The sequence below is a fragment of the Nicotiana attenuata genome, chromosome 1 (genome assembly GCF_001879085.1).
Source record: "Nicotiana attenuata strain UT chromosome 1, NIATTr2, whole genome shotgun sequence".
Taxonomy (NCBI): Eukaryota; Viridiplantae; Streptophyta; class Magnoliopsida; order Solanales; family Solanaceae; genus Nicotiana; species Nicotiana attenuata.
The window spans coordinates 32,885,407-32,900,531 of record NC_031989.1 but is presented as its reverse complement, the minus strand read 5'-3'; the positions used below and the strand labels follow the sequence as shown (position 1 = coordinate 32,900,531).

At 34.2% G+C, this 15,125-nt stretch overlaps 1 protein-coding gene across 3 annotated transcripts; it reads left to right on the top strand.

The window, feature by feature from the left end:
- On the top strand, positions 9,259-13,242 carry LOC109224156 (beta-1,6-galactosyltransferase GALT29A). 3 transcript variants are annotated; one of them, XM_019388751.1, is made up of 4 exons: positions 9,259-10,306; positions 10,412-10,688; positions 12,084-12,115; positions 12,896-13,242. In XM_019388751.1, exons 1-4 carry the CDS (start codon positions 9,579-9,581, stop codon positions 12,957-12,959), a joined length of 1,101 nt encoding a protein of 366 aa, XP_019244296.1. In that variant the 5' UTR covers positions 9,259-9,578; the 3' UTR covers positions 12,960-13,242. The 3 variants fall into 3 exon arrangements, with proteins under 3 accessions (XP_019244296.1, XP_019244289.1, XP_019244293.1); XM_019388744.1 differs by having other exon boundaries at positions 9,259-10,688; XM_019388748.1 differs by lacking the exon at positions 12,084-12,115 and having other exon boundaries at positions 9,259-10,688.

The following is a 15,125-nucleotide window of genomic DNA, read 5'->3' as shown; positions in this document are numbered from 1 at the left end:
CCAATTCATATCCGAAAAATTCAACCCATACCCTAAAAATTCGATTCACAAGAACAAATCATAAACCCTAAATTCTAACTAGCAAAATTCAAGACAACACATAACAAATTTAATAGGAATTAGTAGGGTTTAGGGTTTCTTCTCTTCAAACCATTTCTTCCCCTAATTTGTAGGTAAAACTAAATATTTTAGCTACTAAAAATTATCATAGATTTAATTTAGCTAAGAACAATAAATTTCTACAAATCAAACTAGGAGGAATTAAACAAAATCAGCTTATTACGCAAAAAAACAAAGAAAGGAGAGAGAAACGTACATGGGCAGTGGAGGACGCCGGCGGTGGAGCTGCTGGCATCGGTGGCGCCGCTGCTGCTGGGAGTCGGAAGGGGGGGGGGGTTTGAGTGTGAGAGAGAAAAGAGAGATTTTGGGGAAATTTTTTAAATGAATGGGAGGGGAAACTCGATTTTGACACTAGAATTAGAAATATCGACCAACTTTGGTCGCTATTTTGATAACAATATAAGTTGACTTTTTGACCAATATAGCAACCAAAGTTGGTCGCTATTTTTTGACCGTTTGACCAAAATAGCGACCAAAGTTGGTCGCTATTTCTATAAAAAAAAAAGATTAAATTACTTTTAATTCAATTTAAAATTATGTACATATGTAGTATAAATTTAGGATTAGAGAGAGTATAGTGTATTATATTCACTAAGTGTATTATATATACTAAGTGTATAGTATAGTGTATTATATAATACACTATACTATATTATACTATACTAATATAGTATATTAGTGCATTAGCTTATATATATATATATATATTATAAATTTAGAATTTTAATTCAATTTACAAGTGTATCAATACCTAAATGAACCCGGCCCTGTGTTCCTAGCGCTTCATGTTCTTATATATATATATATATATATATATATATATATATATATAGCATGTTAGAGTATATTTTAGTCTATTGTTCCCTTGATTGCATATATAGCATGTTAGAGTATATTTTAGTCTATTCATCCCTTGTATTACAAAAGTGTTAACGCCTTACATTTATATTATTTAGATAGTAAATACAAAAGCTATTTATAATTTTGACCAATGTTGACCTGAAAAGAGACCAACTTTGGTCGCTAATTGTCCAGGAATTCAAATTAGCGACCAAAGTTGGTCGCTAAATTTAAATCAGATTTATTTTGTANTAAATTTAATCAGATTTATTTGTATTTATATAATATTTAAAATAATAATAGAATTGTTAAACGTTAGAACTGGGTCCCAGATTAGCGACCAAAGTTGGTCTCTAAGTGCTTCCCCTTCGTTAAGTGACCAAAGTTGGTCGCTAATTTAGAATTATATTTATTTATATTTTATATATATTTTTAAATAATAATATAATTATTAAAATTTTATAACTGGGTCCCAGATTAGCGACCAAAGTTGGTCTCTAAGTGCTTCCCCTTCGGTAAGCGACCAAAGTTGGTTGCTAATTTAGAATTATATTTGTTTATATTTTATATATCTTTTTAAATAATAATATAATTATTAAAATTTTATAACCGGGTCCCAGTTTAGCGACCAAAGTTGGTCTCTATCTGCTTCCCCTTTACTAAGCGACCAACTTTGATCGCTAATTTTAAATTATATTTATTTATATTTTATAATTTTTTAAAATAAAAATATAATTAATAAAATTTTATAAGTGGGTCCCACTTTAGCGACCAAAGTTGGTTGCTAATTTGAGTATTTCTTTGACCAAGCAAGTCTGACCAGTCCGGTCAACATTTTAACCACATTATCGACCAAAAAGCGACCAACCTTGGTCTCTAATGTATTTAGAATAATTATTTAATTATTTTCTCCATCTTGGCGACCAACGTTGGTCACTTTTCTTGACAGACCAATTTTGGTCGCCATTTTTTGGTCGCTTTTTTCCGGATTTCTAGTAGTGACTCAAATTGTTTCTCACCAAAAGTACTTGATTTGAGAAAAGTAGTTTTAAAAATAAGTTGATTTTAAAAGTGTGGCCAAACAGGCTAACTAGAGAAAAAACTTAGGTGACAATAGTAAACAAAATTAGTATTTAATATTTTTCTCAAACTTTCGATAAATTTATATAGGATACTAAGGGTTAATACTGAGACAGTATTAATTGAGGATAGAAAAAGGAACTACATATTAGTAAACACTACTAAGATCCTAACCTGCATTGCTTGGTCTTTAGTCTAAGGTGAATTTAGTGAAGCCTACAATTTCCTAAATGAGGAAAATCAAATTTATATATTCCTCTTTTTAATTTCATGCCTTGGGAAGAAACAAGAAATTAATTTCACCATATCAAGTATTATGACGGCAAATCCAGCCACAACATGGACAGCCCCAACTTGCCGTCTTCAATTTTTATTTTTTTATATTCATTTGTTTTTCCTCGACAAGATGGTAATAGTCATCATATCTGGCCATATTTACCTGAAGTTGAGAGTTTGTAGATAATATCAACATTGGTAAATGTATATTAGCCGTGACATTTGCGTATGATCGTATTAGATAGATCTGTATGTATAGTTAAATTATAAAAACTTCAGGTAACAAGTTGTGGCGCAAGATTTTGTACAAGTAATATCGACCTATATGTAATTCGATATGAATTGTGATTTGAAATGGTAAAAGTTAGTAATATTTTTTTTTGTTTCAAATTGATACTCCTCGTCACCGTCACTTTAGCTTAAAAATTATTCGAAAATAATTATCACTTAGAAATTTAAGATTACATTTATTAATTATTTTTCAACTCACTTTTAATATTAAAGAATAGTAGTTCCTTTTAATACTATATAATTCTTACAAAGCATTTAATAGGGTAAACTTATAAAACTATATCTTACATTAAAATATTTTTAACGGGCGTAAAAAAAGACAAATTAAAAGTTAAAATAGGACAAAAAGTATGTTTATTAGTATTATTTTTTAAGTGGTATGTATGTGTGTATTTTTTTTTTTTAAAAAAAAAGGTTTATTTACACATATATTTCGTGATGAGTACATTTAGTGAAATGGGGTGAGATGAGACACCAAAGGGTCCGTTGATTACAAGACTTCTCACTTTATTACTATCGTAATCGTTTTTTAATGGGATTTTTTCCTAACTATATCATATATGAAACCTTATTACCACAAATGTGCATAATTTGTTAATTACCCGCCCAGTCCACACTTTAACTACAATTTATATACCAATCCATAATTAGGCACATTCTGCCATTTAAAACGCGCGAAAAAAAAGGCACAAAATCTGCGTTTGATTTTTCCACATTAAATTCGAAATTTGAAATAGAAAGAGATCTGATTGCTGCGTAATTCTCTCTTTCACTACAATTCAAAAACAACGCAGAGCTTCAGAAGCTTCAACAACGCAATACAAATTGTAGAATTCAAAATTTTTCTTCATCGTCCTCAGTACTCAAATTGTCGAACCTATATCTGTTCTTCATCTTTTTTCTCTCAACTAAACGAAATCATGTCAAAATCCCAATAATGCTAAAATTGAATGGGAATTGGGATAACTATGGCAGATTTAGAGATTTTGAAGTTGATGCCATTGTGGTAGATGAGAATGCAGGTTTGTGTAGTTCGAAAATGCTTAGAATTTTAGTTTTATGATATTATCTACAAATTTACTACATATATCTACAATTTGACTACAAGTTCTTTATTTGGTGCAGGAAAAAAATATTTTAATATATTGTGTCTCCATATTGTAGATAAATTGTAGGCACATAGTAGTTTACTTGTAGTTTGTAGTTAATTTGTAGATAAATTGTAGATAAAATGTAGATATATTGTAGATACTATATTTTTAATATTGTAAATTTTTTTTCTTTGTGTTTGTTCTGAAAATGTAGGTGAGGGCTTCAACAGATCATATACATACTGTGTTAGATGGTGTGAAGCGGTACATTGTGTGTCTAGAAAACAAGAAATGTAGTTGTGGCCAATTCCAACTTGAAGAACTTCCATGTGTAAATTGTTTCCAGATTGTAGTTATAATGTAGGTTAAATGTAGTTAATTTGTAGTTTTTGTAAAATTTTGTAGACAATTTGCAGATTAATTGTGGATAACACATTTTTACGATTGGAGTATTTATTTCTTATTTTTTGTTGTGTAATTTATATTCAACTGACAGTTATATACAAATATTACATAGAACTTGGAGGTAAACATCTAAAAATTATGATAAAAAGCTACAAAATTTATATACAATAACTACATTGAGTCTTCACACAATGTAGATAGTTTGAAGATTATTGGCGAGGGAGATTTACGTCAAGGATTAAGGCGAGAGAGATGCAAGCAGAAAATTGGCGAGGGGGAGGGAAGCTGGAGGCAAAGTCGGCGACGATCTGATCGAAGGGCCGATGATCCCCGGCTTTGAGCAACGTCAACACCGTGTTCGATTTCTTCTTTTCCTAACATCCTCTTGTTTCTCTCTCACTGGGAGTCGCACACACTGAAGTTCTACTCGACGTTCTCTTCTTTAATCTTTGCAAGGAAAGAGATGAAAGGAAAGAGAAAGTGGGAAGATACAGTCCTATAATTATGCCTATTATAAATGAACCCTTAATTATATATATCCCTAATTTGAATTATGGTATAAAAATGGTAATTTGGTATGCTGAAATGTAATTAACTCAAAACTTAAACATTGAGGGTAATAAGGTTTCATATGTGGTATAGGAAGGTAAAAACCTCTTTTTTAATGGATAAAATACATAGATTACCCCCTGAACTATGGACCAAATCCCTGTTACACACTTTTTGAGCACTAAAAGCATCTTACACACTCAACCTTTTCAAAGTGTATCTGATACACACCTATTTTGCTACGTGGCTTTTGCGTGCTTAACAAAAAAAGATGAGCGCGTAAAGTTGTAAATATTTTGTCTAAATCTATATTTTAATGCCATGTGTCATAATAATAATATTTTCCTTAATTTCCATTTTTATCAAATGAAAAAAGTTGTCAAACTTCTCTTTTGTCTCAGATCCTGTTGGATAAATTTGATGAATATGAAGAATAAAAGATTTAGCTTGAGGCGTGTCAAGGACACTGTCCTTAAGGATATTTCGCCTACACCGGGATGAATAAAATTAGGCCTATTCCTCAGGATTCAACAAGCTCTTCTAGTATAAACCAGGAGCAGAAACAACAAAGATTAACAAAGACAACCCAGCACAATAGAAGAAAAGTTTTACTTTCTTCCACCTTCAAAATCAACACAAACATATACTTATATATAGTCCAAATTGGACATCTGATTGAATGTAACATTGCATATTAAAGTAATGTTATCAAAGTTAAGAAATATTTTCAATAAGAGACGTTACATAACTTTAGAGCAATAAAGTCGAAAACGTTTCAAATAGCAAATTGATTATCATAATAAATCAAGCTTATTTTAATAGCCATAATGATACTCATTCAAGGTTAGTAAAAATATCATATTCAAAGCTATTAAAATTTTCAGTTATAGATAATAAAATATATTCAATTAATTGGTACAATAAAGACACATTAAGATAACATTAAAAGAATGTACCAAGACATCAATTTGAATATTTCTTTTTGAGATATTAAAATTATTTTTTCCAACAATCCCCCACATAGCTCAAAAAGAATATCACGAAATAAAATAAAATAAAAAATTCTGGATTTTCACAAATAAGCATAATGCGTCGAATCTGGTGTCTCTTGGACTATGAACCAGACCTAGATAAAATAAGATTAAACTTACAGAATAATTGGTGAAGTTTAAAACTTCTATGAACCAAGAATTCTTTTGTAAGTTTAGTGTCTTATCTATCACATTATACCCCAACACACTTTGTTGTTTATCGCGGTTTTGCGCTAATAGGCCATGCGCGCGCCTTGTTTTCATGAGTGCTCTAGAAATTTTTTGCCATAAATTTCATAGGAGCGACCCCACTCCACACTCATATAGGTCCATCCATCAAGTGTATTCTGCAGCACAATACACCACCTATAAAAGGCTATGGATTATTAGATTGAGAGTTTAATAACTCAACCTCTCATTCCTTGCAGTCTTGCACTATATACACACACACCATAGGAAGAGACATAATTTGATAGTGCATATTTGATCAGCTAATGACTTGTTATTACCCATATGAACCTACTTCATGGGAACTCCAATCACATAGGTTGGGTTACCATTATTGTTGATACATCTCAACTGGCAAAAGTCTCAACCCCTCGATGTTTCACTTATAAGTCAAAGGATCGGCCAAATCCTCTTTTGACTACAAATAATATGCATAAAAAATTCTCATCTCTAAGCAATTGCTTTATGATATTATATTTTAAAAAATATGTCTACTCTTCCCATTGAAAGATTTATTTTCTTACAATGGTTATTGCGCCTTGGCAATCACAATTCATCGACATAATTATTGTCGGTTTAACTCACCAAGAGGTTGCTTAACCAACCTCACTTCCATGCAATTTTAATACCACAATGCATACCAAAAGGTAACCACACAATCACTTTTGAGCCTTTCTCATCTGAATCAGAGATTCAATATCATCACTGTATCCTTCTAATACAGTGAAAAATTCACATACAAAATACTAACTCATAGTATTTCTCAAATAAAACATAAAATCATCTCAAATGAAATAAAACTTGACTTCAGTACAAGTGCCTTTTGAAACATCTTTCAACACATAAGAATTTAGTTTTCCTTTTGGTATCTTCCATACTATAATACCAAAGTAAAATTTTTAAATATAGAAGCAACTTTAACTTCTACAAAAATATCTCAAATCAGTAGAAAACGGGTCATAACTGAACGATTCTTCACCCACATAACTAAGAGACCGAATCAGCATAACTTTTTAAAACCAGAAATACAACATATTTTTGATCTCCTAATACAATTTTTTTCACAAAAATTTCAATATTGTAATGCTTTATTATAACACTAATAAATAATTTTTTCTTACATTTTTCCTTCTTAGGATCAAGCTATATAACTCTGGACACCATGGTCCCCCACATTTTCGAAAATTTCAGGTTAAGGAGATAATCTTTTCACAACTCAAAAAGAGTTTTATTTTATAAATAACAAGCTAATAATATAGCTTCACCTCGAAGATTATCATATGAACCAATAAGCATGCAATTTATTAATTAATTAAAAAATTCCAATATCTTAAGTAATAAATGTAAAATAAATATTTAAATTCGGTACATCATCACAAGAAAAATCAAACCATTTAATCTTATGTGCGTTAAGATTGTTGGATAAATTTGATGAATATGAAGAATAAAAGATTTAGCTTGAGGCGTGTCTGGGACACCATCCTTAAGGATATTTCGCCTACACCGGGATGAATAAAATTATGCGTATCCCCCAGGATTCAACAAGCTCTTCTAGTATAAACCAGGAGCAGAAACAACAAAGATTAACAAAGACAACCCAACACAATAGAAGAAAAGTTTTACTTTCTTCCACCTTCAAAATCAACACAAACATATACTTATATATAGTCCAAATTGGACATCTGATTGAATGTAACATTGCATATTAAAGTAATGTTATCAAAGTTAAGAAATATTTCCAATAAGAGACGTTACATAGCTTTAGAGCAATAAAGCCGAAAACATTTCAAATAGCAAATTGATTATCATAAAAAATCAAGCTTATTTTAATAGCCATAATGATACTCATTCAAGGTTAGTAAAAATATCATATTCAAAGCTATTAAGATAATATTAAAAGAATGTACCAAGACATCAATTTGAATATTTCTTTTTGAGATATTAAAATTATTTTTTCCAACAGATCCTTCCCAAACGATCAGCACCCCTCCCCCCTCCCTCTCTGGTCTTCTCTTCCCATCGTCTCTTCCTCACCATTACAAAAATCCACCAAAACTCTGATAAATTTTTTAAAGAAGGTGTTGTAAATTTTCTCTAAAATTGCCCCTTTAAACTTCTCTCTTGCTTCTTTTATTATCATTAAAATCTACTAAAACACCCAATTTACCTAAATAATAAAAAAATTATATTTCATGAGAATGACTGAAATTCTAAAATTTCCAACTCAGCCTCTTTCATATAAGGGAAGATTTGAGATTTTTATTCACGATGGAGTTGTTTAATTAATGAAAACGAAAAACTGATTTTGATTTGCTTTATTTGGTTGTGTATGAGATCTAAAAATGGAGGAGGGAAATGGAGAACGGAGGAGTTGCAATTTCAATTTTTATCTCTTCCATTTTCGATCTTGGGTTTGTTATGGATAAATCATTGCAAAATTAAATTTGTGTGAAGGTTAAGAAGTGGTGGTTATGGCTTTTTCCCGGTGGGTAGCAACGACGAAAGGCAAAAGAAGATGGAGGTGTTAGAGGATTTTTTAAATTGGGGGTATAAGAGTAATTTTAAATATTTTTTTTTAAAAAAATTAATAATGACACGTGTCATGATCTTATTGGTGCGTGACATTACACGTATTTTTATAAACTGGTCAAGAAATAAGAGGTGTGTATTAGACACACTCTGAAAAGGTTGAGTGTGTAAGATGATTTTCGTGCTCAGAAAGTGTGTAACAGAGATTTGGTCCATAGTTCAAGGGGTAACTTATGTATTTTGCCTTTTTTAATGGGAGTGGTTGATCGAATACGAAGTTTAAAATATTTATTTATCGTGCATATTATATTGGTAACAATAGACAAAATTAAAAGAATATTAGAGCAATAACTAAAGATTCAGTTTGATAGAAAAATATCACATCATAGTTTAAAACTTTATGTTTGATAATTTGATTAATCACATAAATTTGAATTGTTAAAAGGTACTCCATTAAAATGCACAGAATAACATAATGAAACAGTGGGAAACATTTTCAGAGGGCTCGAAATGAAAACTATATTCTACTGGACGAGTAGTTGAATTAAAAGCTTGTGAACAAATAGTGCGTGTCCACGAACTGCGCCATTCTCATTCCTTTAACATACACAAAGTAGGAGTAATTAACGTCTTAATTAAGCGAAACAAAAATTAATTAACAAATTTAAAAACCCTGAAAACCATAACAGTTGTAATTAACACCCAAACCCCATGGTTACTGAAGTTCAGTTTCCAAAATATATCAGCATCTTCTTGCCTACTTCCCCCTCAGCTCACTCCTCCACTTTTTAGGGTTCCCCCACCCCACCCCACCCCACCCCACCCCACCCTCACCCCTCTCTCTTGAAGCTGACCACCCAACCATTCAAATCTCTTGGAAATCCCAGATCTATCATTCTATTTAAAACCTCATAAATCCTCATTAATATACTTCCCCCTTTAGACTAGTTGACTCATGTGCAAAAACATTTTCTTGATTTTTCTTCCATTTCCCAATATGAACCAAAATCGTACTCTCTTAATTTCTTCTAGATCTTTACATATCATTTGCAGCTATTACAATCTTTAACATTTTATTCCCAGCTTAAAAATCAAGTCTTTTTTTTGTTATTTCTAATTTGGTTATGTCATTTTGGGAATGATGAAACGGACAATGCGACCATTGTTCAGTGTGTTACTGTTAATGGCAGTGGCAGTTACACTTGCTGTTCGAGTTACCCTACGTTACAGCTCCATTGAGCTGAAAAATGAATACTCTTTTGCTGTGAAGTCTCAAAAACCAGTTATAAATGAGACACTTTTGAAATATGCATCTGTTGATATAGGGGAACCCAAGTTGAAAAAAGAAGTTGAGGAGTTATTGGAAGGGAATTTCAGAACCCATAGTCGTCATAGATCATTCTTGTCTTCAGGAAGATATAGAATAGATATAAGACCTAGGACAGCTAGAGGCATACCGGTACAACTCCGGTCACCGGAGTTTTATCGCCTTTGGCAGAGTTTTAGGAGGCATTTGCAAGATTGGTTTAGAAATAGGAAGTTTCGTAAGGAGGATGTAATGGTGGATTTGGTGAATACAGTTAAGGTTCCTATTGATAGACATAATGGGAAAGTGGGATCAGAGAAGAGATATAAATCATGTGCTGTTGTAGGGAATAGTGGGATTTTGTTGAAGAGTCAATATGGAGAGTTAATTGATAGTCACGAAGCTGTGATTCGATTGAACAATGCAAGAACTGGGGGATTTGAAGGTAGAGTAGGTTCAAAGACTACTCTTTCATTTGTGAATAGTAATATCTTGCATCTTTGTGCGCGGAGGGAAGGTTGTTTTTGCCATCCATATGGAGTGAATGTGGCCTTAGTTATGTATGTATGTCAGCCTGTGCATTTCTTGGATTACATGGTGTGTAATTCTTCACATAAAGCGCCATTAATTGTCACTGATCCGCGCTTTGACATGTTGTGTGCTAGGATTGTGAAGTATTACTCGTTGAAACGATTCGTGGAGGGAACTGGGAAGCCTCTTCAGGAATGGGCTCCTGCTCATGATGGAGCTAATTTCCATTACTCTTCTGGTTTGCAAGCTGTGATGCTTGCTTTAGGTGTTTGTGACAAGGTTAGTGTTTTTGGATTCGGCAAATCCTCTTCAGCTAAGCATCATTATCATACAAATCAGAGGGCTGAGCTGAAGTTACATGACTATGATGCAGAGTATGATTTCTACCGCGATTTGGTAGAGAGACCACAGGTAATACCATTCATCTCGGACAAGTTCAAGTATCCTCCTGTTTCTATATACCAGTGACATTTCCACTATAAAGTGAGATATTGATAGATCATATGTTAAGTACACATTTTTCTGTTTATCTTGTATCAGTATTCTTCCACGGGTAAGACTAGGTCAAATTGTAATTGTAGGTTATGCAGGCCCTTTGGGGTACAACTCAAATGTAAAATTGAATCACATGATGAATGAAATCTTTGGCGTGTTTCTTTGTTATTTTAGCTAAATTGCTCAGTGTTATTGCACCATTTGGTCTTATTACTAGAAGATATTTGAGTAACATACTTGGCACACAAATAAAACATGACTTAGCTCCAATATTAACAGCCCGACGATGACATAGTTGTGAACTCGATACAAAAGATTCTTGAAACACTGTTAAACAGAAGTACAAGCTAGGCTCGAGTGAAGGTATATGTCAGGTTTTCCTTATTCATGTTGATTGGAACAGAGTGTAGCTATGAAGGTTTATTATTAACATTTATAGCACATTTCTTATATCCATGTGCTGCAAAGCTCCCATACTGGAAAGGGAAAGATTGAGAAGTGATTGATCAAAGCATTTAATGTGAGACTTACCATAAAATGCTGGATTTTTCTTGAGAAGGTAAGTAATAATTTATAACTGCAAAAGTTATACCAGCTCTAAGATAGTGCAGATCTGTACAAAATTGGGATTCCATAGTACTGAAAAGATTCCATATGATAAAGAGCAATAAATCTATCATTTCATGTAACCACATAATGCTGGATTCTTATACCATCTACGTATGTTTGGTTGTTGTTTTGTTCTCGTGGAGGCTAACTATTGGTCTCTTCTGTCCCTGATGCCATTACGTTGTCTCGTATGTGTCTTGTACCACCGAGCTGCTTTGCATTTTGATGGAAATCGTCCATTCTGTGTTTCATTAGTTGTATATGGTATGTGACACACACTAGGATTGCTAGGAGTTGTTCCTGCCGATTCTGCAAGATGGCACGATTCGAAGAGTCTCTGCAAACAATCTCATATTGGAGTAATCCAAGAAATGGATGTTTCATTTGGCCTCGCCCTCTGTCTTAGGAAGTCGTTCGTGTCATTAATATCTGATTTAAGTTGACAAGAGATCTGTAGGCTTGCATTCTTTGTTCTGCTATTCTATGTTGCTCAGTCTATAGTGAGCCCCCCCCCCCCCAAAATAAGGAAGATTAAAGGAAAAAAGAAGGGTGTAAGCACAAGAAAGAAGAGAATGCTCTCACACGTCACAAGAGCCTCCTTGAGTAGCAAGATAAGGCATGAAAGGGTTTTACTTGTATCTTTGTTTTTGTTTGTAGTTGATCTTTGCATTTAAATTTTGAAATTATTTCTCCTTCGAACAGGCTTTTTCAGCCTTGAAAGCTATGAGATACAGGTACGTGTTTACATTCCTACATATTTGACTCTATTATTTGTAGGCCAGCTACATTCTGACTTTCCATCTTTTCAGGTGAGTCATGTAGAGATGGTTCTCCTCTTTAAATCAGTCTTTTTGTCTTAAACAAATAGAAAGTTAGCTGCAATTAATTTGACACGGGCAAATTTGAAGCAAAGAAACATGCTACATCTTAACTAACCAAAGCTACCCTTTAGACGTCTAAAATCCCTTTAGACGTCTGATAAGTGGACGCAAAGTATATGTACACACCATTGTTGTTTTCACTTTTCTTTATTCTATCCTTTTGCATTTTGTCATGAAGGCTCAGGCTTGTGTATATTTTACTGCATTTTGTCCTTGGCTGTATCGTACTCTACATTCTGTTCCTCAACTTCATTGTCACCAGGAATCATATGCTGACCTATTGAAAAACGAGTATGGAAAAGGTCAATGAACCAATTCAGAATATTTTAATACGACAGCTTGTCTTTAACATTGTTAAGAACCTGTTATTGGTCATAAACTGCATTTGTTGTCATATTCAAGTGGACTATCTACGTGCCCTGGTGGAATCAGCCGACTGTGTGGTACTTTTTGTATCATCCTTCCAACAAAATGCTCTGAGTCGATCATTGTTGAACTCTTCCTAGACCCTTGGTTTCTTCTCCTATTGAAGGAATAGCCAAAACCAAGAGTCACATCAGCATACTTCAAAAACATAACAATGCTCTGTACAACTGTTAAACATCTTTCATCCTCATGCAAGCTAACATGCAGGCAAATGTATCCGATGGAGCTCACGTACTCATGCATAAGGAAAGCGAATGATGGTAGCAGCTGATGTTTATGCAGAAATCATTTGTTTGAAATTAGTTAGGACTCGTGCCTGCTCAAGTTAGTGCAAGTCTGTGTAGATTAGTTGAGTGCTTGCTACTTTTAAGCTCATATATTAGTTAGTGTAAGTTGGTATGAAAGAGTTTCTTTTTTATTTTTCAACAAGTTTATATAGAAGAGTTGAGTGGTTGCAATGTGTAGCTATGTTGGCTAGCAGCATTTTGCCTTGTATATACATGATGATGGTTGTACACGACATATCAGGAGAATGAAGAAAACAGTTACACTCATTTCTCTTTCTGTCCCACCATTAATCTTTCTCTTGTTAAGTATTTACTTTTGATTGCAATCTTGTGGCATTTTAAAATGGTATCTGGTCCTATGGAGCCTGTCGATGCATCGATCATAGTGTGATTGTGATTCATATGTACTGGTTATCGTCTTCTTCTCTCTTTGGTTTTTGCTTGGATGATTGGATTTGAGTTCTGAAGTTTTGACAATCAAATTCATGCAATTCATTTAAGTAGTTCAGATAATAAGGTTTTACCTTAGCGTCATTATCATCGTTCTGTTGCTGGATAGGATCCGAGCTTTTCGTCAAAAAATTTGATTTATGGCTTTAAAAACACAAGCATTCTGATAATCCAGAAATTGTATTAACTAATTAATCCATTGTTTGATGGAAGTGATGCTAATTGCTTTATTTGCTAGAATTGAGAATAAGCCTCGCTATGGAATCACTTGTTCATGATTACTGTCATGGGCGGCTTTCCAGCCATGCCCCATGACCCCTTGGGCGCGCCCCGTGGCGTCCTAGCGAACCTCCCAATGCCTAGCGCCACTGACGGCCCCGTGGTCTTGGCCGCGCCAAGTGACAAGCGCGCAGGTGCCTCTGTCGCCCCACCGATATCCCTCGCGAGCGCCAAGCCGCAGGCAGAAGCCAACAGCGCCGCGCGCGCAGACAACGCCGCGCGCGCAGACCGTGATGCCAAAGACACTGCTGCTGACAATGGACCTGCTGCTGCCTTATAGAAAACTAAGTCATTTTCATTGTAAATATAGAGTAGTTTTATTTCACGTACTTCCATTATGTTTCTCTAGCTTAGTCAAGTCTAGTCTTGTAACTTTGGATTATTTTTTTTTAAGTACTATTAGGGGGGATCAAGCAATCAAAACTTTCTAGCAAGCAAGCAATTCTCTGTACTGGTGTCTCTCCCCCTCGACACCGCGTTGCTTTTCTGTAATAGCTTTCATTAATGCAATCAAGCTTTTTTTCATTCTGAATTCTCATTTCTGTTCTCTCAATTGCTCTTGACATTGGTTTTCCCGTACGGCACTGACAATCTCGTCTAGCGTACAGAGGGGACCTCAGTTGGCGGACAACAACTGCACCGACATCAGTTGCCTAGCCTTACGTCGCCCTTCCAAGGAATCTCAGGAAGGCGCCGCGTAACAGTACCTACGCGTTCGCGTAGAGTAAACCCAGGACCCCAGCCTTTTAACTTCTACTCGTTCGTGTTCCTTCCCACGCGATCGTGATGCCTACCCAGCTTACCCTTCGCGAACTCGAAGGGCATTTTTGCCCAGTGATTTTTAAAGTTCAAAACAGAACCAGTACGGGATTATTCCCATTCTTTCATAAAACTTGTCTTCTCCAAGCTCTAGGGGCGATTTTTGGAGCTTTTCTTCACCAAAGTCTTTGGGTAAGTAATTTCCCACCTAATTCCTTCACTCCTCTTCATTAATTACTGAATTTCTAGACCTAAATCATGAAATCAAAGTAGGAATTAAGAGTTTTGGATAGAGCTAGGGTTTTGAGAATTTTGGGTGATTCAACCTCAATTTGGGGTCGAATCTTAATACAAATTGCATATTTGAACTCGTGGGGTTATGGGTGATTGAGTTTTGGTCCGAGCCTCGTGTTTGGACCATGCGGGCCCGGTGTCGAATTTTGGTATTTTTGGAAGAATGCTAGGAAATTCATATCTAGGCTATGGGATGTTGCCATTGAGTCTTTATGAATATTATTGAATTAATTATGCCTAGATATCATTGTTTCGGAGTCGGATTGTAGAGGAAAGGCGGTATTTGAGGATTTATTGCTATTCTTTGGACCGAGGTAAGTGTTTGATCTAACTTTGGCTTGATGGAATAGGATTAGAGTATTATTTGC